General features: G+C 42.9%; 1 protein-coding gene across 3 annotated transcripts in view; it reads left to right on the top strand.

Moving 5' to 3' along the window:
- The first annotated feature begins 2,179 nt into the window (after nucleotides 1-2,179).
- Nucleotides 2,180-27,371, top strand: part of MYO6 (myosin VI) — a 109,731-nt gene continuing 84,539 nt past the window's right edge. For 2 of the 3 annotated variants that reach the window (XM_033054172.1, XM_033054171.1), the window contains exon 1: nucleotides 3,175-3,253. In XM_033054172.1, coding sequence (XP_032910063.1) covers nucleotides 3,246-3,253 — 8 coding nt within the window. In that variant the 5' untranslated portion in view covers nucleotides 3,175-3,245. Of the gene's footprint in view, nucleotides 2,256-3,174; nucleotides 3,254-27,371 lie in introns of those variants that run through there. The other variant, XM_033054170.2, reaches the window with a different exon arrangement.

Here is a 27,371-nt window from a genome sequence, read left to right as displayed (position 1 = left end):
TCCACTGCTGTTTGTCCCTCCTGGTGCACCCAGGTGTGGGAGGAACGCGGTGATGCTAAAGGCGTTCTGCCCTCCCTCCCAGCCTCAAACTGCATCTGCTCCTTATACAGCTATTAAACAAAGACTGCTTGGCACCTCCAAGCCATCTGCACTGCTCCTGGTGTTCTGAAAAGTCTCGGTTAGACTGAAATTACAGATGTTCATCCCATTTCCCTAGGAATGGAACTGGAAATGCTCCTTACATGCAGGCAATGGATACAGTAAAACACGTTTTCTCTTTCTGATTTCCCCCTCCTTTGCTTAGTTTGAAGATCTTGTACTCAGATTTCACATGTGAGTCTTCCTGTCTTTTCCCTGAAGATTCACAGAACAGATGTTGCTGTGTCTTGGGTTATTTATAAATTTCCCAGGGAGAAAAGAGGGGAGAAAGTAGAGACGTGCTGCTTCCAATGAGGGAGAGGCACATCAGAGGGTGCGACAGAGCTCAGCACTGCTTGGACTGTTTACACTGAAAGTATTTTGTTGATCGTTTCCTGACATTATATCCTGTTTTGCTAACAGAGGTAGTTTTAGCCAGTCACCAAATTTACATTTTCATTTACTTGCCCATTCACCTTTTTTTTCCCCAGATAACAATTATCCTTATCTCTCTTTTACAAATAAAAGTAAGGCTGACCATACAAAGTACTACCCTGAAAAGTAATGCCAAAGACAAGCTTCTATGCTCTAGAAGTTATACAGTGTTTTGATTGTCAAAATTGTTAAATATTTCAAATTATGTCAAGCGAAGATGTAACCATCAAATTCACCTTGCCACTTTGCAGGCATGTGGAATATTTTAAAAACCAAAACAAGTTCACAGCACATTTCAGGAGCTGTAGGAATGTTAATCTGGATACAGGATTGAACTCCACCCATGCTCTGCCCAGGATGCAGGATTACTCATGCACCTATAATGTACTGCCATTTTCCATGTGTACATCCACTCTGATCCTTGACGGACCCCTTGAGTTTCCCTAGATTCCCCCTAGAGAAGCCCTTGGGATTTCTCTTTGTCCACTAAAAGAGGCCAGGGCATATGACTATCATATCTACACGGGCAGTTATGGCTTGAAGAAATTTATGTAAATTATTTATTAGCCAGCAGCTGTACCCACCATGTCCCTGGTGTTGTCCAAACACTCAAAAAGGATGCAGTGAAAAACAACCCTGCTTAACGAAAGATAGCTAGGGCCGCAAACTCAGGGAAAACACAAGATTTTGAAGTATAAAGTGGTTTGTTTCCCTTTCTCAGCAAAATATGTATGAACGAAACACCGGGCGGAGAACAAGGAGGCTTTGCACGTAGAGTCGGGGTCACTGTGCTGCTCACGAAGTATTGTGTGGAGAGAAGCACAGTGCTATGGGAAGCTGACAAACCAGCTGGCCACGCCAGGAATGCATGGTGGTAAAGCCGAGGCACAGGGAGGTGACGCGGAGCAGGGGAGGGGTGGCAGGGAGCAGCACCAGCGCTGGCAGCCTGGCCGGGAATGGTGCAACGCCGTCCAGCTGGGCCGCGCTGCCCGGCTCACAGCAGCGCACAGCCTCAGCCACGGATGGCCGGGTGCGGGCACATGCCGGGGGAATCGCAGAGCCCGGCTGGCGCCGGGCTGCCCTGCAGGAGGCACAGGGCTGGCAGCGATGCTGTTCTGCCCCTCAGCAGCGGGCACCACCATCGCTGCTGCCACCCGTGTCACATCGGCCAAGGCAGGGCCCTGGGGACACGGCGGGGACAGCACAGGGCCGGGGGGAGCCGGGAGAGGAACCGGCCTGAAACCCCCTCCGACCTCCAAGGTTTGTGCAGCAGGAGAGCCGCCGCCGGCTCGGCACCGTTCCTCACGGGTCAGTACAGACAAAGCTCCCAAATGACCCTTTATTTAACCGCGTCGGTAAAAAATAAAGGAAGAGTCCCAACTCGCACAGAACACCCGTGGGCCAGCCCCTCAGCACCACCTCTGCGGCGTAGGGCGCGGACGGGCCCCAGCTCCCTGTCAGGCACCCCAGGCGCGGAGCGAAAGGCCGGGCCGGCCTCCCCGGCCGCCCCCGCCCCGCCGGCGCTGCCCCCGCCCCCGGCCGGCCCTGTGGCGGTGACGTCCCGGGCCGGGCCGGGCCGTGCCGGGCGGCGGGGGCGGCGCAGAGCAGCGCAGCAGCGGCGGCGGCGGCAGGGCTGGCAGCGAGCGGGGCGCCGAGCGCAGCACCACCCCCTCCAGCAGCAGGTAAGGACGCGGCCCCTCGGCGCCCGCCGCCCCTGCTGCCCCCGGCGGGAGGCTCCGGCCCGGCCGCCGCGCTGCCCCTCCCGCCCGGGCAGGTGCGATCGGGGCGGGCGAGGCGAGGGCCGGGCCCGCGGCGGGCGAGCGCTCCGCGGGACGGACCTGCCGCAGCCGGGGCTTCCCGGGGAAGTGCGGTCAGAATCCCTCGGGACTCTGATTTACTTCCTTAAATTCACTGTCATGGGATTCTTCCCTTTGTGGGCTTGTTTGGGTTTTTTTAGTATCATCCTCTGGGAAATCCGATCCTGCGGAGTTACAGCTGAGCTCCCCTCCTCGCTTCAGAAACATTTCTGTGCTGCTGGGATTGTCCTTGTAAGAGAAGATAAAATTTTTACAGCCTTTTCTGGCCGGACGCAGTGTAGTTCAGTGGAAAAACGTCTTCTGGAGTATTTCTGCTTGAAGTACTTTTGCAGGCTGCGGTTTGGAGAGCAGCGTGTGTCACTGTGATGTGCAAATAAAACCCAATACCCCATCCCTCTAACTTGCATTCATTACTGAATAGGAAAACTTAAAAGGGATCGTCCTGTTAATGGTCTAGAATACGACTTGCAGTGCAGCAATTACATTGTCGGCGCTTGTCTAATACTTGAGGTTCTGAGCTAGTAAATGCCCCCAGAGGCCTGCAGGATGGAGGTAGCTGTGCTAATGGATGGCTGGTGCTGTAGAAGGATGGTTGTTGTCTGTTGTTTCAGCGAATAGTGCTGTCTGTCAGCCCTGTTTTCACAAAGGTGCGGAGAAGGAGTATGTCGTGACTTGTGCCCTGTGGTGCTCCCGGAGGGAACAGACCTTTGAGGCGACCTAATTCCTTACAGTTCACTTGGTATCGCCGGGCTGCGGGCGGCCTATGGACTGGGTTCACAGCCATCCGAGTACAAAGGTTGGCCACCGGACTGAGTCTTCCTTCTGTTGCAAGTGTGACAAATTAACAGGGTGGAGATGAACTCGTGAGTTAAATGTCATTTGCGCTTTTAAAATTTTATTTTTTAGTGGAAAAAAAGCCTAACAAAATTAAAAGTCTTTTAATTTTTAAAATGTTAATTTTGAAAATTTTAAAGTGTAAGCAAATGTCTTGCAGTATTTGTTTAAATATAATAAGACTGCTAACACAAAAGTTAACTCTTAAAGGCATGGTTTATAAAATAACTTCCAAAGAAAGATCTCAGTGTTGTTGAGGTGGGAGAGTAAATATCAGAATTATCAGAACAGAAGCTCCAAACCTTTGTGATGTTGCTTGTAATAACGTAGAAATTAAGATTTAGTTTGACAGTATCTTTAGTGGATGTATTTTTAATGTGTCTAAGTTAATAAACCATTTAGTGAAGGCACAGTTATGCCTTTGACTGTAAAACTATAAAACCAGCAGTAAAAACATAAAGGCAGTAAACTTTCCTGTGAGGCTGAATAGCTTTCTGAATTAAAACCACATCAGTATTAGTTTGCAGAAATTCTAAGTTGAATTAATTTCCCCACCCCCATTATTTCTAGTCAGAGAGGGCATTCCTCTATAATATGCACAAAGTACTGTGTCCTTCAGCCTCCGGCATTGCCATGTGCCTTTGTTTTGATAATGGGTCAGCATTTTGACCCACTAACAATAATGTTCTCATAAGGAAGGTGAAATAGTGCTTCCTTGTGCCTGCTCTGCCAGGGTGAAGTCTTTGCGACCCAATCTAGCCTTTGTATTTTTGTGGGTTATTTGATAACACTGCTCTGAGGAAAGATTTCAGGTTTTAGAAATTTTGACATTCTTATGAGTAATGTGGCTGAGTTGAGTAGGGACTAACTTTTTATCAGTACAAAATGTGAAAGCACGCGATTAAGCTGGCAGGTTCAAAATGAACAAAAGGGGTGTGTTTTTGGTTTTGACCCAAGTGTGGTTAGCTAAGCTTTAGAAATCCTTTCTGAAGCATGTGGATATTGAAAGTTTACAGGGACTTGAAAAGCAGCTGGACAAATTAATGGACGAAAACCCACTAAGGCTGACTTGTATGGAGTACCTCAAGTAGCTTAGTGAGTTGCCAGGCTGAGCACAGAGCTGGGACAATAGACTGGGAAGGTACTGTCAATTATTTATCAAATTTTTGTATTAATTTCAGGCATTGACGTAATGCAGACAACAGACCTACGTTTGACCCAGTAGGGCTGCTCTTAGGAAAATTGTTCAATTGAAGTAAGTTTGTGAGAACAGCTGAACCAAAGGGACCAGGTCTAGAGATAACAGCGCTAGGTGATAAATCTCAGAAAATTATTATGAGTCACCAACAAACATCAGTTTAAGTGCTGCTGAGGACAGTTCTGGCACCTTTGTACTTGTTGACATTTATGTCTTTGATCAACAGAATTAGCACAAAATCTGAAGGAGATTGAGTAGGGCTTTCAGACTGTTTTTGATGCTCTGCTTTGGAGGACAAGAGATTTCTGATAAGTTCTAGAAATTTTGGCAGTATTTGAGTACAAGATACTATTTTCAGGAAGAAGATCCCATAATGCAGATGGGTAAAGTCGACTTGGCAGCAGTGCCATGGAAGCAGATCTGAGGGTTATGTGGGATCACAGGAAGCACGGGGATGCAGTGCTGTTGAAGTACAGCATTTAGCTTTTTGTACTGGTGCAGCTTAAGTGAACAGAATAATGTGTTCAGTTCTGGTCACAGTCTGGTAAGAAAGATAAATTCAAATGTCTCCACCTACCAGAAATGGTTAGCAGGGCTTAGGAAGGTTTTGGAAAATGTATCTGCAGAGAATATATATGTTTGGAAAGTGTGTTCCACAAAGCTAGACAAGCTCATTTCCAGCAGAAAGAGATGAGATGAGCAGACAGGAAGATGCTAGAGTATTAAGATTAGTGACAAGTGGTCTGTGTTCTTCTGTCAGTGACTGTAGCAAAAAAGATGAAACTAGTTTGCACCAAAGACTTGATGAAGTTCTTAAAATCTGTTATGCCTTAGGGAAAACTGAAAGAAACTAAGGTGTGCAATCTCATTTCTGCAAAGGTTTTTGAAAGTCAAATAGGATTTGTGTTAAGGGTATATTAAAAACACTCTTCAAAACTGTTTTATTTGTTCTCATGCAGGGGCTTCAGCTTGATGATTTCTTCAGGTGCTGTCTGTATTTGGGCTTGAGTTTATGGGGAAAAAAGTAATTTCAGTCCTCAAAAGATGAACAGTTTCTCTGATAAAGTCCTATAAATCTTTCAGTTGCTGGTCATCTCATGTTACAGCTTAAGGCATTTGGTTTTAAAATAATTAGTGTTGAGGCAAACTACTGCATTTGACAGCAAAATGCTGTGGTTTAGGAGTATAGCCTGTAATAATGTAGGAAATGTAGGTGTACAACCATACTGTGATTTAAACCAGGAAAATCAGAGGGATAAAACCTGAGGTATTCATCATCTACTCTAGAATATACTCTGTGTGGCTGAATAACTTGTGTCCTAGTGTTACAACATCTTTGGGTCTGAAACACTTTTAAAAATTACTTCCTAAGGTCCAAATAAAAAGAAAATAGCCAAATATAATGTTTATCTTTTTGTATCCACTTTTTAAAGTCTGATAGGGATTTTAAAATGGCAACATTTTAACATAGCTTGCCATCTATTTAAGGTTCTAGTTTGTTACTTCTTGGAATGAATGACTGTCTTAAGTTTTAGTAAATACTAGTGACAGTGACTTGTGTTTCTAAAGAACACAGAAAAATGTAGGTTTTGAAGTGATGGCTGTAGATGAATCTTCCCCTCCCTCCGAAAAACCCCAACAAAATCAGCAGTTTTGCAGAGCTGAATGAGAAGCATCAGCAGCCTTCATGGTTTTTACTAATGATGTCAAGAAAAGGGCAGATAAATCCATGGGAACTTTAGTTGCTGGTAGAATGATTTCTGTAAGTAATGACCATATACATTTAATGTATGTATTTTGTTGGGGAAAGCAAGCTAAAGCTGTCTTTGATAAGTGACCATCTTAGAATGCCTACTCAGTATTTAGCTAAAGCAAGTTCTTGGGTTTTTTTGCTGTTGTTGTTGAGCTGTGTGCAGAATCAGAGCAGAGGGTGTTGAGGCTGAGGAGGGCTAGTCTGTTCAGTGCCATGATGCTGCAGCTCCAAGGCAAAACCTGTTGCCATCTGCGAACAGCACAGCCTGGCCTTGAAAAGGTGGTTTGGGATTTCTCGGTGCACCTGCACATGCTGACTTCTTCCTGCTTAAAAGGGAGTTGCAGCTACATGACATTTAACCTGCAGATAGAGTGCTGGCTGCTGCTCCTGTAGGCAAGTGTGAGCTCAGCGAGCTAAATTGCAGCTACTGTCAGTAGCAGGGCATGCATGAAAGCTGGATTAAGTGTGGGTTGGTGTCTGGCTGCTGTGGCTGTGCTGCAGGTCATACCCAGGCGTTGTGTCACTGCTGAAACACTTCTGTCAAACCAAGGGACCTTCCTCGTACAGTGAGTACTTCTCCCTCTGCAAGTGTGTGGGTGAAGGGCAGTTTCTGCTTGCTCCAGGGAACGAGAGATGAATGAGGCATCTGGAATTAAACTTCACTTTTTGTATGCACAGCTTACAGCACTGCTGCTGTGCAGAATGTGGCCAGTCTCCAAACTGGGATCTGGTCCTGGCAGTGCCAAGTGGAGATGCTGTAAGCACTACCAGAACTGGGGTGGCCACATCCATATGTGCATCTTTTAGGGCTTGATCTACTCCAAGAGAAATTAAAGAGAAATTCTCAGTCTTGAGCTGAAAGTCTGAATGAACCTTGGGTTTGTAAATGCTCAACAGAAGGCCTTATTTTTCATAGAACTTTTTTTTTTCTTTTTTAACAACACCTCTTAAGAGAGTTTGCTGAATTTATTTTGCAGAGGTAGTTAAACAGACAATTAAATTAAGAGTATTATTTACATAGTGGATAATTGTTTCATGAGCAAATTTGTTTTCCTTGTAATTAACAAGACTTAGCGGACTGCTTTGAAATTCGTGGAGAAAAAAAAAGAGAAGTAGAGAATTTAACAAAGCCAGTTCACAAAAATCTCTTCAGTATTAGCAAGATCTCTGGCTGCATTTTACAAAAATAGCAACAACTTTCTGAATTATAGCTAAATATTTCTATGGATCCTTCAGGCCTGAGCTTAAGCTGTGGAAAGATTGTGACTTTTTGCATTTTGAGCAAGTTCAGATTTGTATGGTCCAGAGCTCCATTCCTCTCATCTGCTGTACTGTCTTTGATGCCATGCACTCAGCAAAGGTTTTGATCACGTCAGATGCATTTGCAGTGTTCCAGATCCAAAGGAGCCCAGCTATAAGGTGATGGTGTGGTAGCCATGTTCAGGAAGAAGCTGTCTGTGGGAGGACAGCATGTCCTTCTCCAGTCCTTAGGTGTGACCTGTGCAGGAGATCATGCCTGTGGTGGGCTGATGACACTCCCTTCCAAGTTCACATCTGTGCTTTGCTCTTTCCTGATTTCTTCAAGTGGAGTCCATCACAGCTGCTCTGTAGTGGGGGAATTGATAGGAGTAAAACTCTTTCACCAAGTCCTCTGTGCCAAAGATAGGCAATTTTGCTGTCTCCTTTTGTCGGGGTGAGTGCTGTGTGCAGGGACACCAAACCTGCGTATCATGGCATTCTGCTTGTTTTAGGCGAGGCATTAGAGAGTTTTCGGGGACGATGCTCTGTAACTGCTCATCCAATTCAAGGTTTAGCAGTGTGCAGTAAGCTTTTTTTGATGTTGGCCTTGCTTATGCACTGCAGTTTCCAGGACAGGGAGCAGAGCATTCAGGTATGTAGAACCTGACAAACATTTCTGCTGACTTCAATTTTAACAATTCTGTTGGGTTGCAATTTTGTGACAGGTTGGGCTGAGGTAATTCACTGCTGGACCCTGAAAGGAGAAAACCTTAATTGGTGCATCTTCTCTGCCCTTCCCATCAGTGTGGATGGTCATGGGGCTCCTTCACACCCCAGTGCAAACTGTTGGCTCTGCGGAAAGCAACAAATCCCATCACCTTTCTCTTTTTCAAATCTATGCTGCAGAGGTAGTGCAGCAGAGATCAGAGGAGGCAGACCAGGGGCGGTAAGTCATTGCTCTTCAACTCACCCTCTCTCAGGAAGCCACATCCTATTTTTTGCAGTCTCTTAGACCTGTGTAACCTTCGTTGCCTCTACCAAAAGTTAGACAAATGCTTCCAGAGCCCTTTGCAGAGAGAAGTACAGACATAAAGAGTATATGTAAGGAATTTAATAGAGTCATAGAATCATGGAAGGACTTGGGTCGGAAAAGACCCTAAAGAGGATCTAGTTCCAACGCCCTGCTGTGTGCAGGGGCATCCAGGCAGAGTCACACACAGGGACAGAATCATAGAGTAGGATGGGAGAGGATTGTAAAAGATCATGGACTTCAGAGGACCCTAGGATAATACAGACTTTTATTTCTGTGGTGGTACATGTGGTGGTTTTGAGGGTGAGAATTAGTTTGTTTTGGGGGTTGTTTTGGTGGGGTTTTTTTTGGTTGTTGTTGTTTTAGGTTGGGTTTTTTTTTGTTGTTGTTTTTGTTACCTGGAGTCTTTTACAAAGGTAGGAAAACTGGTAGTGATATAAATCATTGTCTCATTTTCTAGGCTACTATTGAGTTATTTTTTTCAGTGTTTGCTGATGTGCTTGTGTACACAAATGGCATTCTGCAGTGGATTCTATCATCTCTCTGCTGTACAGCAAGAAGCGTTACTTATGTGGACGTGCCAGGAATGATACTGTTTCACCTTCTCTCATACTTGTTGGCTTGCTTTTCAGTGAGTGTACTGCTGGGCCTGTCAGTCCTCTTCTGATTTTTTTCCAAAATAGAGTTTCTAATGGTTTTCACAGATTTTAGTAGCTGATCTTCTTTTGGCTGTGGTTAAGAGCATTGCTTCAAATTTCAAAGTTCTTGGGAAACAGAAGAGAGGTGAGGTGGGGTGTTGTAGTTGTGTTGAATTGGAGCTGTTGGGAACAAAGCACTTCTGTTTCCTCTGTACACATGTGGTTTTGCAGATGGTGGGATGCTCTCTGTCTTCAATTGTCATTCCCATTACAGTACTCTTGCATCTTCTCAAACACCTGAAATTAGTCATTGTCAGACACTTAATCTTGGATTATTTGGACCTTGAGATAATGCTTGGTTCACTGCATGAATGTCCTCTATTAAATTATTTTCTCTTTGGATGTTCAGACATACACTACAGGCTTTTGAAAAAGTCTTACACCTTAGTATTTTTTTAGATCATTTATGCAAGAACAAATTTTAAGCTTTGTTTAGTGGCAGGATGTTTTTGAAATACTTTGTGTGCCATATTCTGATGGTAATGTGAAACAAATTTTAGATTTTGTTTTATGTTTTGCTGTAAAGTTCTACATGCTTTCAAAGGAAAATGACTATTTCTTACTAACCCAGGGAGAGGAATCTTAGCCATGAAGTTTCTTAGCCTTTTATCATGCTGTACAAGCCATGGCTTGCTCAAAAGGTCAACACCCACAGAACATGTTTTTTTATAGTTAAGTGGTCTAAGTAGCTGCTTTTCTTGTGACTGTAGGAATCTTTCTGATTGTCAATGAACACGCAGTCTTTTGATGATATGGCATCTGATGCTATGGGTATTTCTGGGTTATATGCTAAATGATATATATTCAACACCAAATCAGCAATGACAAACATAAATAATGTGTTGACCATATACTCTTAAAGATTATGCTCTTTCAGTTTACATCCTTGCAACTTTTTCCAGTTTTGCATGTATGTATTTTTGTGAAATATTGCACCAGATTTCTTTTAACTTGGAACTAAAACCAGTTTATTTTAGCTAGTGTTGGAGTTTAGCTTCTTTGTTTCTGTTGCCACAGAGTTCTGTGTCTGTTCATGTAGTAGTGACCCTAGCAGGGGTTATAAAATATGAAGTTGATCCATAGATTTTTTAAATTGCCTTTTGAGCTTCTGTTACAGTCTGGGATCTGTTACTGATCTCTTTAGAAAGAGATTTTTTTTTAATGCCTTAAAAAAACACAGTTATGTTGTTTCCTGATATTTTTGTTTGTTTTTATTTAATGAAAGCTTGAGATTTTGAGTGAGTAATAAGTACTGACTGCTTGAGTACATAGGATGGAAGTGGAAATTTATATGGTTTAAAAAAAAAAACAAACCAGCTGTTTGAGATGAGTTGTTTTCAGTATTAATCCTGGTCTCTTTACAAATCCCTTTGGGAGAGAAGAGGGCAGACAAAAGGCACTTCATGTCTCTGGTGTGTTTACTGAGTGACTGCTGCTTTAGCCCGAGGGAGGAGCTGGAAGCAGGGGAACAGGAAACTGCTGGGAAGAGGAAGAGTATTTTGAGGTGAGCTCCTTCTTAAGAAACACATGAAGGCTGAAGGGTGATGCCAAGGTGGGAAAGCCTGAGAAGCTGAGAGGACCAAAGGGAGCCCTGCAAGAGGAAACTCTTGAAGATTGTAGCAGAAGAAAAATGATGTTTTGATGGCTTTTGGGCAAAACAGGTTACATTGGGGGCTGCCCTTCCTACCATGCCTGGGCAGGACTTTGAATCCATGTTTTCCTCATCAAACGTAAGATGCTGCCTGATCCCTGCACATGTCCAGGCACTGACCCTGGGTGTGCCTGCTGTGGGTGTAAGACCAAGAGGCCTTGCAATTTGGGCTGAGTATTTCACCCCAAGACAGGTTAAGATTTTGGATTGACATCTGAAGGTGTGCTAAGGTGTGGTTAGTGGTAATTAATGAAAGCTAATTGGCTTATGTTTTTCTAGGACTCAGTATATTCTCTCTAGCAGCCTCTCATTTCCATTGGTCATCTTGTTGGAAATGTCCAAATAGTTTTTAGGGGATCCAGGTAAGATAGGAGCCTTCTCAAAAGGAGCTTTTACTTCCTCCACTGTATATACTTAAGGGAGAAATTTGAATGGGCAAGCTGCAGCTGTGTGTGAGGCTGCTGTAGCTATGTTTTGTTCAGTTTGATCAGCTGCTTAATTTTAAATTCATGGCCTAATTTTGTGAGGAACATTTTATAGGCAGGTAAACCCACAAAACTCTAACCAGTAATCTCCAGTCTGACAGTGAAGGAGGCACATCTGTGTGAGGACTTTCTTCCCAACTGTTTAATTTTATTTTGTTTCAAGCCTCTGTGTAAGGAAAAGTCGTGTAACTGCCACACATGTAAAGATAGGAGAACTGAGTTGAATGTGAAGTAATAGCCACATTAAAAAAAAAAACCAAACAATTTTATGTTGTGAAAAATTAGCCTAGTAATATTAGCAAGCATCTGAACAATGTTTACTGATTGGTGAGGGTGCTGTTTATTTTTGAAGCTTGGGTTTTAGCAGACTTCAAGTTACTACTGTTGAAAAACAAGGATTTTTTTTCCCCTTTTTTCTGACAAATCGCTTCCCTTGTGCCTCTCCTGCAATTCTTTGGACTATGCTGTATTTCTAACACAAGCTAAAAGCTTGTACTAATACCTAGGGAAGTAAAGGAAAACTATTGTGCCTTTTCTATTACTATACTCCTGTCAAGCTCTTTGCATCTGTTTCATTACTAACAAGAAGAAAATGTGGGAGGAGAGTGAAGGGTTTTTAAAAGTCTTCCCTTAGCTGAGGAGCATTTCCCCTTTTTTCAGATACCAGGCTGTCTTCCAAGGGCTTCCACCTATCTGGGACAGGAATGGCATGGTGTGGAGCTTGGGTGCTGCAGGCTAGGCTGTAGCAAGTAATGGGATGCAGACCTTGGTTCAGTGATAGCTGATATCACCTCTTTGCACTGTTGAATGTAATGGCAGTCAAATTTTGACCCAGATGCATGTGATAGCATTCATTTGGAGTTCAGCAGAGTGTAGAACATAATGAATGCTCCAGTGGATGTTGTTAGCATGTCACCTGGATTGGCTTCCTGGGTTGCATGGTGTCTTGCCCATCATTCATCTCCTTGGATCACTGGTACAACCTGGGTCCTTGGTGCTTTGTGTGCTGGTATTTGCTTCACAACATGTCTCCCTCTGGATCAGACTTATTTTTTTCAGGATCAGCTTCTGCCCCTAAAGAATCCATGTGTAAATTATTCCAAGGACACATGCCCTTTTTTTTTTTCTTTTTCATTTGTGTTACGCTACTTGCAGGATATCCTGCCTTTTGTGTTTCACAACTTGCTGGCAATGGGAAGGATTTGCATGGCGTCAGATGAGCATGCAGCTTCACCTGCTTTTTGTCGACCGCCTATATCAAGACAGATTGCAAATGGAGTTTGTACCATAGAGCAAGTAAAACTGGCTGCATCAGTGTGGTTTGCTGAGGATGAAAGAGATGCTGGCTTTTGCTTTACTTATCAGCCAGGCTTGGTGTCTAGTCAAAAGGGTAGTGGAGAGATGCAGGGCAGAACATGTGGTAGAAAGAGAATTTGAATATTGGGAAGAAAGTTTAATCAAAATTGGTGTTTTCTTCTTTATTTTCTACTTTCCCTTGTGGAGAATGACCAGTGTCATACCAGTCAGCACTGGATCGGGAATGGCTGTAATTACTTGAAAACTGTCAATCTACAGTTAACCCTGTTCATCAGGCTGAGGTTTGGAGAGTGAGGTGGAGGACACATTTGCTGCAGGGAACATTCCTGTCATGGCAAGCTTGGCTCATGTGTGCCCAGCGCTGCCTGGGAAGCCCTGCAGTAGAACGTGCTCGCTGTCCATGTGAGTCAGCAGGAAGGAATACTTTGTTGTTGCAAGCTATTGTGAGTTGCTGGTCTGATGGCGACTCCTTTGGCTTTTCACAGTGATCCTTGCACCAGATGATGACATGCTGAGCCAAGAACACCCTCACAAAGAAAGCCCGATGCCTTTTACCTCCTAAAATGCATGTGGAATCACTGCATTCCTGGACCAAAGTAGCAGTCTTCCTGTTTTGAAAAAACTGAAGTGGGGAGAATACTGTTGCTTTGAGATGAAGATCTACTTTTCAGGCTAATTTTAAGTGCAACTTAATGTGTAAGGAGGAGGCAGTTTAGAGTAGAAAGGCTTGACAAGGGGAGTAACTACCAGACATCCAAAATTATGAGCAGGGTGTTGTAGGCAGAGGCAGCCACATGGGAAAGCATGATCTGGAGCAGTGGCTGCTGAGCTGGGTGCATGCTGGACAGGGGAGGCTGAGCAGATGGGATTGACCTTCCAGGTAGAGCCTTGCTCAGAGGCTCAGCACAGGGCAAGATTAGCACAGCTCCACTGGCAGAATGGGCAGCTCTGGGCCTCTTGTGTTCCCCAAAACAAAAAGCAGTCCAGAGCATTGTAAGGAGTTTTTTAGATGACAATTTTAACTCTAAATGAGAGTTTCTTTCGAGAAAGATGTTATTTTTTTTTTTTTTTTTAAGAGAAGGCATTTTGAGGTTGGGAGAAAAGATAAACTAAGGGATACTAGAGAAAGGGAAAAAGTCAAGTATCAAAGAAGATGAAAATCATTCACTACAATCAAAGCCTATCTTTTATTCCACTGGTACAGTAGAAGAGCAGGTGAGGCAAAAAATCAGTCCTTTGTCCTATACCTCCCTGATGCTTTTCAGTATAAATCTGGGTCAAGAGCCCCTTAGTGGTAAAAGCTTACAGGAAGGCTGCAGTAGTTATTAGAGCACTTCCTGGGTGGCTCAGCTGCATCTCCAAAGCCACACCTGGTGTATTAGGGTTTCCTACGCTGCTATTACTGTTATGCTGGACATGTTTCCAGAATGCTGTCAAAAGCTTCTGTATCAAGGGAGGATCATCACATAGCCCAGGCTGCTGGATGCATGGAGAAATTAGGCAAACTACAGCATCCAGTAAAACTTGAATGAGTTTTATAGAATGGAAGCTGAAAAAGCAAATGTTTTTATGATAACCTTTGAAATATAGTTGTGTTTCTCTCTTGTACTTGAATGTCAGCAACTTTTGCTAACTTGTCGCTTCTAAAAAAAAGTTTATTATTTCTTAACAGCCATGCAGTGATATCTTTATTTTAGGAAATTTAAATTTGTATTCTTCACAGGTCATAACACTGGGAAATTAGCCAGCATGTTTCATCCTTGTCTCTGAAGGCAGTATGGAAACTGGATGTACAGGCATTTGAGAAGGCATTTGATTAATCTTGTTTCCTTTATTGTTCCCAAGTTATTGGAGTTATTCAAGAGGCATGCATTTTTTTTTTATAAGTTAGAGTAGGCCATAACAGCCAGCAAGTTCTTTTCATTAACCACTCAAGTAAAGCAGAAACTCTGGAAGCTGTGAATTTCCTCTGAACAGAGCATGGATACCAAAATGCAATGTCATAGTTTTAATTTATTAATAGAAATAATAAGATAATTCTTCAGACTCTGTCCTTCAGTCAATAAAAGGAAGCACATACTTCCCTGTAATTGAAGGCAGGTATGCTATTGTGGAGGGTGGAATAGGACTCTTTGTAAAGAGAGGTGGAGGCTCCAGTAAGTGGTGTGACAGGTACTGATTCATATGTTGATGCATTTTGCAAAATAGGTCTGTTGGTTCGTTATGTTTTGTTTTGGTTTTTTGTTTAGTTTAGTTTAGTTGAAAGTTGTATCAGTTGGGCTGCTCATTTTACTCTTTTTGAATTCAGTTGTTTTTGAGTTCTTGCCTCAAGACTTCATATAGATCACTGGGAGGCGGCTGAACCCCATGTGACGGTTGCTGTCTCAAAACCAAAGGAACTGGAGTTTTCTGGGTTTTTGAGGAAGCACCTGACTTGTAATAATCCTCCAGGGTCTTCATAATACTCACATTCTACACAGTTGTTTCTTTCACACTGTTTTGAACTTTTTCTAAGATGACCTTAAAAGATCTCTAATCATATGATGATGTGAAACAACTATACCTAAAAGCTTTTAGTTTTCTAGTTCCCATGAATAATTCAAAACCAAAAACTCATCCCCAAGGAGGACTTTTTACTCTAGAAAAGAAATACAGGAAATCTGTGAGGAGTTAGCTTCCCCCTGCCCATCCAAGATGATACTCAGTTCATTCAACACTGTGAAGAAATATCCCTCACGAAAGCAAATTTGAAACATTTCTGTTAATGAGGAGGAATTTGAATTAGTCATATTTAACTTTCGTGTTGAATTCTAGATTACTGTAGCTTAAGCTTCCATGGAGCTCAAATTTTAGGTGAAAGAAAATATATAGTAATATATATATATATCCATATATCTGAAGTAAAAAGTATATTTGCTGGAATATAGGAAGTGCTGAAGGCTTCCAGACTGGAGTTCTAAAGAGAATGCTTGAGTGAACTTGACTTGCTGTACTGTAGACCACAGGTCAAGGAAGCTGAAGACGATTGTTTGTAAAGCCTTGAGAGAGAGGGACTGTTGTTGTGGGTCCACTGATGATAAGTTTCACATGACCTCACAATGACTTCACATGGAGTCTTTCCTTCAACAGCAGTACATTCTCTTCTGCATTATATTCCTCATCTGTTAAAAACTATTTCTGTATTAGTTTTCCATGAAAAAAATCAGGGACTGTTTTGTGGTTTGCTATTCCATAACCAGCACGGTGTGGGTCTTGCTTGTAATCAGGAATATGTCAATTGAATGTTTTTAACATGAGGACTTTGTATGTGACTTTTTGAACGGTTTTCTAGGCTTTTTGATTGACACCATTAACATTTCCGAGTCCATGGAATATCTGCAAATGCTGAAACCAGCCAAGAATCTGGCTGGTTCTCATGTGTATTGGTCAGAATGCACTAGTACTTACCTTTGACTGTGTCTGTGTGTATACCAAAAAAAACCCCTAAGAAGTTGCTTTGCAGACCAGGTGTGACATCTTGTAAATCAGATAGAGAAAGATTAAACTGGAAAGAAGAAAAAAAAAAGTCTTAATTTAAAATGTGTGCTAGTGGTTAAAAGTAACTCTTCAAAACATTTTCAAAATCGTGTTTAAAATAATTCCTGTTGCTAGTCTATTGGTGTCTGTTTCCACTGGCTGTGTATTACAGCTTTTTCTGCTAGATTGAACTATTCTGTAGTTTGTTTTCCATGTAAATTATTACATGTACTTAACCTGTGATGACATGACCCTTACCATTTTTTATTTGGCAAAGAGTTGGAATTTCTGTGTGGCTGGTACTGAGCATTTAGAGGAAAGTTATGCAAAGAGATGTCTTGCCTTAACCTTAGAAGAACAAAGGGATGTGTCTTTGATGTTAGAAATTAGTAATAATGTATTTTTAGCAGGAAAGATTTTGAAACTATTGGTTTTGATTGTTCTAGAATTGGAGGAAGGCCTTAGAAATGCTGCTTTTGATCACAGAAGGTGTTACAACTGAAAGAAAAAATATAAGAAGATTTAAGTATCTTTGAAGCATGCTTAAGAACTATTTCACGTTATCCTCTTCTCTAATTGATTAACTGGATAATAGGTTTAAATGTGCCAAATAACAAAACCCATGGATTTCATAGCAACTGATCTGAAATGATCTAATTAAGTTTGGGGTTTCCTCTTGTGTCACCTGGGTGAATCCAAATGATGTACAGCAGATTGGATTAAATTGGCCTGTTTCTTGGAAGTAGTATTGAAAAAATCAGAAATTTATTTAAGAATGTCAGTTAGATAAAAGTACTGAGTAGAAATGTCTGTTTCATGCTTTCTGGTCCTTCTCACTCATATAGGCAAATCCATTTGATTACCTTTCTTGATGGTTTTGATATTGAGTGTATTGTCTGCCCGTGGATATCTAGGCACCTAGCTGAGATATGGTTTGAACTTGTGATGTCAGTTTTGCTCATTAAAAAATCATTTAGTCTTTTTTATTTCTGGGCTCCCTGAAATTTCTGCTGAGTACTATTCTGCTGAATTTTTGTCATAAATTTCATATGTGTAGGCTCTTTGAAATATTACTTATTTTTAAATCTCCTTTTTGGAGGCTGCCAAGCCAGCAGTTTTTTTAACTGTTCCAGAGGAGTGTTTTTTAAATCCTAAATTTTATATGGGCCAAATCTCTGTGATCCACAAAAAGCACCCTACTTTTACAGTTGAGAAACACAATGAATGTGGACCATCTTTGACATGAGATAGCTCAAGGAAACTTTGGTAGTAAGTTCCTGAAGGTTTGTAATGGAGGTTCTGTTATATTTTCCTTTTTTTCCCTTTATGTTGAACAAACACAAGAAAAAAATAGTTGTTTGGTAAATATATGCATTTTTCTTTTTGAAATGTTAATTTTTTTTTTATTTTTTGATGATCCAAGTAATGCTTTTCTAGATTGGCCTTGAACATCTGAAGTCAGGTTATGTCCAAATAATTCAGGCCATGCTTGTATATATTTTAGCCTTTTTTTTTTTTCTTTTTTTTTTTCTAAAATGTTGCAGGTAGTATCAGTTGGGAAAATGAGAACACTTGCTGAACAAAATCTTCTACGCTATGGAAAAAAACATTGGGTTTGGGAAGGTCTGAATTTTAAAGCTGAATCATTGTGAAAATATGCTTAACATTTTGGATATGCTTGTCTTGCTGTATCAAATATTTTGCTTTTAATAAAGGGAAACCTTTATGTCTGCAAAAGGATTGTATGCTCCTTGAGTCTACTTATTAATACAGACTTACTTTGTTTATTTTTAACACAGAATCATGGAATGGTTTTGATTGGAAGGAACCTTAAAGCACATTTAGTTCCAACACCCATGCCATGGATGGGAACATGTTTCACTAGACCAGCTTGCTCAAAGCCACACTTTCAGGAGAGGGTATCCACAAGTTCTCAGGGCAATCTTTTTCAGCACCTCCCCACCCTCTCAGTAAAGAACTGCCTAGAAGTACAGATCATACACGTTGACAGATTTTTCTGTTGTTGCTGGGACTCGTACTGCCTCTGTAGGGGAGAATGGTACCAAGGAATGGAAAATGTGACTTTTTTCCTGGGTACCTCTTGTCCTGACAGAGGGATGAGAGAGCTTTACTTGGATTTTTTGGTGGTGGTATCTGTGGTTTTGTGGGGAAGAGTTGACATCGCACCAATCTTTTATTTGGGAACTTTAAGCATCTCTATGTAAGCCTTTTGCAATCCCCTTGAAGGTATTTTTAATATTATCTTCTAGTGTGTTTTTGAAACAATTTAGATTTGTGTTTTATATATTGTCCATAAATGAAATAAAAGCTTACTTTTTATAATGTGATGTTGGAACAGGAACAGAAATTTTGATATGTGGTTAGGTCTGTGCAATTGCTAATACTAGCTGTGCTTTTGACTTAAAGCCCTAATTCATATCTTTCCTGTCTGAAAAGCAGTAAGATTAATTACCAGAGAGAGGAATCTATACCCTAGTTTTAGACAAAACATGGTGATTAAAGTTATTTGCAGGCTGAATAAGTACAAGCTTTTGTTTGGACTGCTGAACAGGGCTATGTCGAAACGTGCAGGAACAGGACTTACTCGCATTCCTGTTGCTGTTGCTTCCACATTTGCAGTCCACAGCATCATCTGATGGGGAGCCAGTGGTGAGTTACCAGCTGAGCATGCAAGTGATGTTTGGCTTTGAGAGCTGTTTGATTAGACAACAGTAATGTCTGTGTGTCCTTCTGCAGTCAGGGTGAGGGCTGCTTGACAGGCACTTGGAGTGCAGTGTGCCTGCGTGGGCTGGGGAGAGCTGCCTGCTAGGGGCTCACAGGATGGGGTCTGCTAAAGCATCTTGAAATTGAAGTGGAACTAAAGATAATTTTAATCATACTTTGTCTTTAGAGGGTGAGATCACTACAATTATGTAAGCTCTGAAGGGTGAAACTTGTGTTTAGCTGTTGTTTGAACTCTAAGAAGTAACATTTAAAGTTTTGAACTTCGGAGGTCTAAGGCAGAATTTTTGTGTTGTAGTAGCAATAGTCTGTCCTTGAGGATGAGAGAAGGGAGTAAAACTCAGTTTATATTGCTTAAAACAACTATCTTTGGATTGTTTTAAGTTTTTTTTTTTTCCTGGTTAATGATGATATATGATTGGTAGCTATGATCACTCATGCTTGAAATTAAAGAATAAAGCCAAGATAAAAATTACTATAAAGTTGAAGTGCAGATAAAAAAGGGGAAATGTGCTGTAACCTGGTTTGTCACTATATTAGAACAAGAGTCTTTTCATGCCAGTAGCCATCAGCAGCTGGATAAAGAGTAAAGGTGTGTCTCCATTAGTGTTTTAGTTCATCTTAGGAGTTTACTGTTGTATTGATTGTCTGCATTGGATCCTATTTGGATGAAACCATCCTGAAAGATGCTCCTTAAACACCTGATAGTCCACAGATGTGAATTCATATTCAGTTGGGGGGACCAGACTAAAGACATGTGGTACAAACTAAAACTAGTAAAACTCTCAAGATGTGTGTAGTATGGGCACTGGTCCCTCACTGCTGCTGTTTCAGTGTTACACACAGTTACTTCTACTGTACCATGTTATTTGCTAACAGAGGTGTATCCCTTGAGTTTAAAGCTTATAGTTCAGATTTATATCAGGAAAAGTAATGACTGGGAAAAAAGTGCGAATAAATATGCCCTCTTTTTCTGAAGTTCTCCTTTTATTGACACAATCTCCTTGACTTAATGGTTATTGTTAAAATCTTTGCAATTAGTAAAAAAGAAAAAAAAAAATCCAAACCAGAAATATCTTAAATTGACCATTCAAGTCTTCCATAGCATATCTTTGATTTTGAAAGCAAAATATTTAGCTTGCCTTACAGTGTGCTCAGTTTAATTCAAAATATTTTAGGAAAGAATAAAAAGCAACAAAATGAATGAAGTATGTTACTTGGAGTTGAAAATAATATAGGTGTTTTCATTTACCATTTTGTCCCTGAGGTGAAAATTGTTATATGCTCCTAATCCCATCACAATGTTAAAGAGAGGGTACAGTAATTTCACGAATACAAGCCGCACCAATTTGACCAAAATTTTGGTGGAAACCCGGAAGTGCGGCTAATATTCCGGGGCGGCTAATCTATTAACAAAATTCTAAAAGCTGCCAACACGGAAGTGAGAGCCCGCGGCAGCCCCAAGCCAAGCTGGAGCCCGGCCGGCCCCGGCAGAGGTGGGAAAGCCTGGCAGAGGCGGGGCCAGCAGTGTGGGGGCGGGCGGCAGAGCCTGAGCCAGCAGGGCGGGGCAGGGAGGGCGGCAGAGCCTGAGCCAGCATGGCGGGGGAGCCTGGGAGAACTGGGGCTAGGAGTGCAGGGGAGCATGGCAGAAGCAGGAAGGCCGGCGGGTGGGGCTGCCTGGCAGCGGGGGAAGCCCAGCAGAATCGGGGCCAGCAGCGTGGGGGAGCCCGGCGGTGCGGGGGCCTGCAGTGCCGGCCAGGGCGAGGAAACGCGGCGGCGGTGCAGACGGGAGGGGGCGGCCGGCGAGCCTGGTGGCGGCGGCGGCAGCCCTGCCGGCGGGGCGAGCGAAAGCGGCGCTCGCGAAGCGCCGCCGCCGCTCGCGAAGCGCCGCCGCCGCGAGCGAAGCCCCGCCGCCGCGAGCGAAGCGCCGTCGCCGCGAGCGAAGCGCCGTCGCTCGCGGAAGCGCCGCCGCCGCTCGCGGAAGCGTCGCCGCCGCGAGCGAAGCCCCGCCGCCGCGAGCGAAGCGCCGCCGCCGCGAGCGAAGCGCCGCCGCCGCTCGCGGAAGCGCCGTCGCTCGCGGAAGCGCCGCCGCCGCGAGCGAAGCGCCGTCGCTCGCGGAAGCGCCGCCGCCGCGAGCGAAGCGCCGTCGCTCGCGGAAGCGCCGCCGCCGCTCGCGGAAGCGTCGCCGCCGCGAGCGAAGCCCCGCCGCCGCGAGCGAAGCCCCGCCGCCGCGAGCGAAGCGCCGCCGCCGCTCGCGGAAGCGCCGCCGCCGCGAGCGAAGCCCCGCCGCCGCGAGCGAAGCGCCGCCGCCGCGAGCGAAGCCCCGCCGCCGCGAGCGAAGCGCCGCCGCCGCGAGCGAAGCGCCGTCGCTCGCGGAAGCGCCGCCGCCGCGAGCGAAGCGCCGCCGCCGCGAGCGAAGCGCCGTCGCTCGCGGAAGCGCCGCCGCCGCTCGCGGAAGCGTCGCCGCCGCGAGCGAAGCCCCGCCGCCGCGAGCGAAGCGCCGCCGCCGCGAGCGAAGCGCCGCCGCCGCTCGCGGAAGCGCCGCCGCCGCTCGCGGAGCGCCGCCGCCGCTCGCGAAGCGCCGCCGCCGCGAGCGAAAGCGCCGCGGGGCGGGCGCGGCGCTCGCGAGGCGCGGCGCAGGGTGAGCGAACGCGGCAGCGGGGCGGTGCTGACGGGAGAGGGGGGCCAGCGAGCCCGGCGGCGGCGGCAGCACCAGCCGGCCAGCCCCGCCGAGCCGTGGCGCTGAGCTGGGCCACCCGGCCCCGTCGGCAACCATGAGCGGGCCGAGCCTTCCTGGCCCCGCCCCGAGCCAGTAAAGCCCGCTATGCCGCGATCCTCTTACTAATTGGCCAATTTGTGAAAGCTGCGCACGGATTCTCGCGACGAACGAAAGTGCGGCTAATATTCCGGGTGCGGCTTATCTATTGACAAAGACAGCAACATTGTCGAGGCACCGGGGGTGCGGCTTATAATCCGTGCGGCTTGTATTCGTGAAACTACTGTAATTAAATTGAAACAAAATATTCATGTAATTGAAAAAGAAAAAAGTGCCAATGATAATTGCAGTATCTTTTTTATTTAGCAGAGCTTCACTCTGTTGTCTGCTCTTAGATCCACTACTCCCTTAAAAATGTCTAACCATCCCATTGTCACTGGACGGACAGTTCTTGGACATCTAGATTGAAACCACTGCAGCTGAATTAAATGAAGGCTGCACGGGCAGGACTTGGTGACCTGGTGTTACTTCTTAGATGAGTTTCCTAGCCTCTGGAGATGCAGTTTTGTATAAAATATTTTGCATGGTCTGAAATGAAGGCTCAAGTGCTCCAGATAAATGCTTTGAACTGCTGACCCCAACTGGGAAATAGCAGTGGCAGCATAACAGCTGTTCAGGAAGTTTTGAATTTAAAAACACCTGAGCTGCATTTTGTGTCTGATTTTACAACCTGACTGAAAGCTTTCCTTAACTCTACTTCTTGCTTCTTTGCTAAAATAAATAGGCTGTTCTTAGCATGTGACTCTGGTGGTTTGTCCTCTGCATGAGCTTCTGTATAGAATTTGTAATTATGCTTAAGGGCTGGTCTTGGGAGCCGTGATTCTGCATAAGTTATTTTTGGTTTACTTTCATATCAGATATATTGAGACTGTGTGTGCCTGTGGTTGCCATGCAGTTCCCAGCCTCAGGGGTGGTTCTCTTCTCTTGCCTGTGAAGAGAGAGTGTGTTTGCTCTGTTGCCTGCACAAGTACACCACTACTGAAAACCTTAAAACTATCCCAGATTTCTTCTAAAATATGCATCTGGCTAAGCCTGGTCTCTTGTAACACTTGGGCAGAAAATTTGTAACCATTTTTGTGATGTTGCTGTTTGGTAATTTTTACTCGTTGATTTTAATAGAATCATGAGCAGGGATGCACTTTCTTGCAGCATGCATGTTAAATTAATAACATTTTATGTGGAGATGGGCAGTGAAATTCAGGTAATCTATTTGAGGTACTTAAATAAGTTGGTAAAACGCAGCTGGACTTTGATCTCAATCCTCTAACTATTTTCTGAACAAGAAGTGAGTGTGATGTTCTTGAGCTAGATTTCTTATAACTCATGTTCCATAAAAGTATTGGAGCTATGGGAGCTGCATCAGTTCTGTGGTTCCCTGAGACACAATCAGTCAAAAGAAAAACAGCCTGTTTGGCTGTGGCAAAATCTGTGCAAAGATTAATTCAGAGTCTATAATCTGCATGACCCTATACCAAGGTTTAGGGAAGCCTGGAACTCTCTCAAACCTTGCAGAAAGCAGTATCTTGCCAAAAAAATGAGAGAGTTGAGCTGTGGTCAGGATGTGGCTAATGTGGAAGTTGTTATGGCCTGTAGTTCTCCCTGCTGCCAAGATCCCGTCAGTGTTAATAGCAGATTTTGGCTGGCTTGTTGCTGGTCACATGCCAAGCCTTTACAGTACTTGGCCTTCTGTGAAAATACAAAATATTCACGAACATACAAGCATTAAAGGTTATTTTAGAGTCACAGAATGGTTTGAGTTGGAACAGACCTTTACAGAGATCAAGTCTTACCCTTCTGTCCTCACCAGTTTGTTTAAAGCTCTATCCAGCCCGACCTTGAAGGTTTCCAGGGATGGGACATTCATAGCTTCTTCAGGCAAACCTCACTGTAAAGAATTTCTTTCTTACATCCAGTCTAAATCTATCCTTTTTCAGTTTAAAACTGTTGTCCCTTGTCCTGTTACTTGGGGCCTTGATAGAACGTCTCTCTCCATCTTACAGGCTTCTTTCATTTATGGAGAGGCCACAGTAAGGTCTTCTGGGAGCCTTTTGTTCTTTAATCGGAACCCCCAACTCTCTCAACCTTTCTTCTTAGGAGAGATGTTCTAGTCCTTCAATAATTTTTATGAATTTTAAGTGTATTTTATTCCTAAATCATATATTCCAGATAATTTTTCTGAGATTGAGATAGTGTAAATTGATCTTTATCTTTTGTTGCAGCTACTATTTTTTTGTCTCATCGTAATGAGCCCACTATACTCATGTTCCCGAGGAAACAAATGGATTTGCTGACAAAACATGTTCTGTGTCACTTATTGGAGTAGCTTTCTTGTCTTTGCTGTTAAAATTACTTACTTAAAATTAAATTACTCTCATGATCTTTTATGTTAAGGGAAAGCTTTCAGTCACCTCCCTCAGAATTACTGTTATCAATGAGATCTGTGAACTTGGCAATAGCATTTATTTATTCATTTATTTACTTACTTACTTGTATACAATATTTGAGAAGATTTTGACAAGAATCTTCATTTTTTAGGTGTGTTTCTGAAGGGAGTGTTTCTCCTGAGTTCACTGGTCTGTCATAGATTTTCTGTGTTTCAGCTCATTGCCTATAAACTACACCATACTTTTTGTAATTAGTACAAGCTGATATGGAGAGAGGAAAAAGAAGTTTGAAACAGGTAATGTGTTTTTAAGAACTAATTCTGTCTCTGAAAGAGGTATAGATCTTGTACAGAGAGTTCCTGGATTACACCTGTTAATTCACAGATGCTGATTGCCACTAGTTTCTAGTATTTTCTCCTCTAATAAAGTGGCCAAATCCAAGTTAGTACCATTTGAAAACATCTGATTTACTTGCTATTTGTTATACTGGTAGTAAATCAGAAAGTACAAATAGATTTTTTCCCAGCCCAGGCTCTTTGTATTGGTCTGAGGGCAAGCATCTGAGGTTTCCTGCACACCCTCCAGCAGCCTTTGATGCTGCCATCTGCACTGCTCAGTTTATTTGACTTGACTTGGCTTCTGGCTAAGTATGTATTCTTATTTTCCTAAAATATCAGTTCAATTTTCACTATGTACCAGGAAGTGTTTGGCAATGTGTTTTTATTGTTGGACTTTAAAAACAAATTGCCAGGCAAATGTGCCTCTGTTCAGTTATTCATGCGTATGCGTTTATCAAACTGATAAAACTTGGTGCAGGTTGGTTGCTTGCTTATTTCTGCATTTACTTAGTTTCATTTGATTATTCTGCAGTGAGAGGGTTATATATATAGTGGAAGTTCAAAACTTAACAATACATGGGTTCAGAGAAGGGTCAGAGGAGGTGTTGGTCACCCTCAGGAGACCCTGGGGTATTTCTGAAGCATTCACAGAGGCTGCCATGGAGAACAAAGCTAGTGATAGGCTCCAGCTTATGATTCAGCTCTTGACTTTCTCTGCTGGAATTGTCGAGCTGCTTGAACATCAAGGGCTTAGCACCACTCATCTAAAAGTACTAAATAGATGGTATTGTCACTAGGAAGTGTAGGCTTTCTACTTCAATTATTTTTCTGAAAAAAATACTTAAGTTGTGCAGAGTTCTTGAATTGCTGGTGAATTAATAAAAATTCAAAAGCACTCAAAAGTGGGGTTTGTTTTTGTGGTTTATTTTTTTTCTGTTTGGCTTGGGTTTTCCCCCCTTAATTGATGGTTAGGAATATTCCTCTGATTTTTTGTATAGAGGATATGAATATGTTTTGGGTTTATCTGTGTTCATATGAGTTAGACTGAATCCCAGTAATCTATTCTATCTCAGCCTCTTTTTGAATCAGCTGGACAAAAGCTGGTATAAAATGCAATATATGCTTGCTTTAACTGGTACAAGGCCCTGCTGGCTACACCAAGATGTGCTTTAGCCAACACTGATGGTAGTCTACAAAATATTGAAATTCTGGTGCCCTAATTGCTTATTAAAATGAGCAGCTTCTGCAGCTGTGATTATGGAAACCAGTGACCAGGTATTGGTATTTATATGATAAATAACCAATATTTATGATAAGTGATCCATTTCCTTTTAAGTATTTGGGAATCAAATAAAAGAGTTTATTAGTGTATTTTTAAAAAATTTGCATAATTAGATTTTCTACTTTCTGTGCTGGAGGAGAGGTAGCTTGTTTTTGGCAGGCTTAGGGCCAATTGGTTGCTTTTGTTTTACCTTGTATATGAAGCTATAAGAGAGACTGATGGCTGCATAGACTTAAAGAGAATAAGCATACCAGCTCTTGTCTTAGGTCACCTGAAGATGAGCAACAGCTTGGCAGCAGCACATGCTGGGTGGGGAAACAGGGCACTCTAATTTGACAGCAGGAGAGTATGAGATGTAGAAGATGAATGGGTGGGGAAGGCTGAAAAATGACATAACCGGAGGAGAATTTGAAGTTCATTAGCTCAGAGAGAGTCATCCTCAACCTTCAAGAAGTATTGGCTCTTTCTCATGTTTACACTTGGAAAAAGTGGCACATGAGGATATAAACAAATGCACTGTTAAAGTGCTAGCTCAAGGGGTTTGAAGCAATTTGACCTTGTTGAGGCTGCTTGTGGAATATGATTTAAGCCACTGTGCTTGAGCACTGCTGCCAGTGGTCATACAGCATGACTACTGCCACAGGGCTGGTCAACTCCAGAGTTCACCTTGTCTGCTTGAACTACTGCAGCTAGATCTGCAGGAGTGCATTCTATGTGTTCTTTATATTTTATGAGATGGCTTAAGATACTTTTGATTTTGCTTTGATGTCTTTGTTTGGTGATTTCTGCCTTGGTATGTCTTTTCTTCTCCTCTTGCTGCCTGCTGGTTTCACTAGTGCTGACTTGCAAAGCCTGAAAGAGTTACATTGAACAACCTCTTTCAAAAGTGTTTTTATGGCCCTATTAGTTTTCTTCTGTTTTTTCTAGTCCTCATTTCTCTTTTGTAATGCTTCTGAAGTAGTGTCAGACAATTACTGAGGAACCTTTTCTTTAATTTTGACTTTGCTGCTCAAATTTGACACTGTGTTTGTGTTTTTCTACTCTTTTCTGCTTGTTGCTATTACTGTAGCAGTCACTGGTGTTGATTGAAAATGCTTACGCAGATCCCCTTGGCATACTTAATTCTTGGTTTGTCAGGAAGCTCTTCTCAGGTTATTTTAATGAATAAGAATTGGGACAAAGACCTCTATTTTTTTAGTAGGAGTTAAAAGAAGAATAATGCTCTTGTGAGAACAGTACCTTAAAAATCTGACAGAAGAGCAGGAATCATAGAGGAAATCATCAGACCCTGCTGATTCTAATACTAATTGAGTTTTAATTTCTCAGTGTCATAGTCAAAAGACCACTGCCTCTGTGGTTAGAATTTTACAAACTTACAAGCTGTACAAAATTCATTTTGGTTTTGCATAACAGTAGTTGAATTGGACAAATATTTGTTAATTAACATGACATATGTTGTTGTCTTCCTTTGCTAAGTCTCTTTTGATCTTCCATCTTCCCCACTGCTTGTCATCTTCTCACATGGTACAATTCATGAAAATGTTTGCTGTTTCTCCTCTGTTGGTGTGCCACAAGTGATCTTTTGTTGTGTACAACCTCTCTTGTGGACTCATTTTCTCTGCCGTATCTGCAGAGTTGTTATGCTTGTTAAAATTGCCTGAACTCTCCTCCCTCTGGATTTCTTGAAGCTTCACTGTAACCTCCAATGGCAGATTCCCTTGTCCACGTGAGATTTATT

This window comes from Catharus ustulatus, chromosome 3, assembly GCF_009819885.2.
Source record: "Catharus ustulatus isolate bCatUst1 chromosome 3, bCatUst1.pri.v2, whole genome shotgun sequence".
Taxonomy (NCBI): Eukaryota; Metazoa; Chordata; class Aves; order Passeriformes; family Turdidae; genus Catharus; species Catharus ustulatus.
This window is presented reverse-complemented; position numbering and strand designations above follow the sequence as displayed.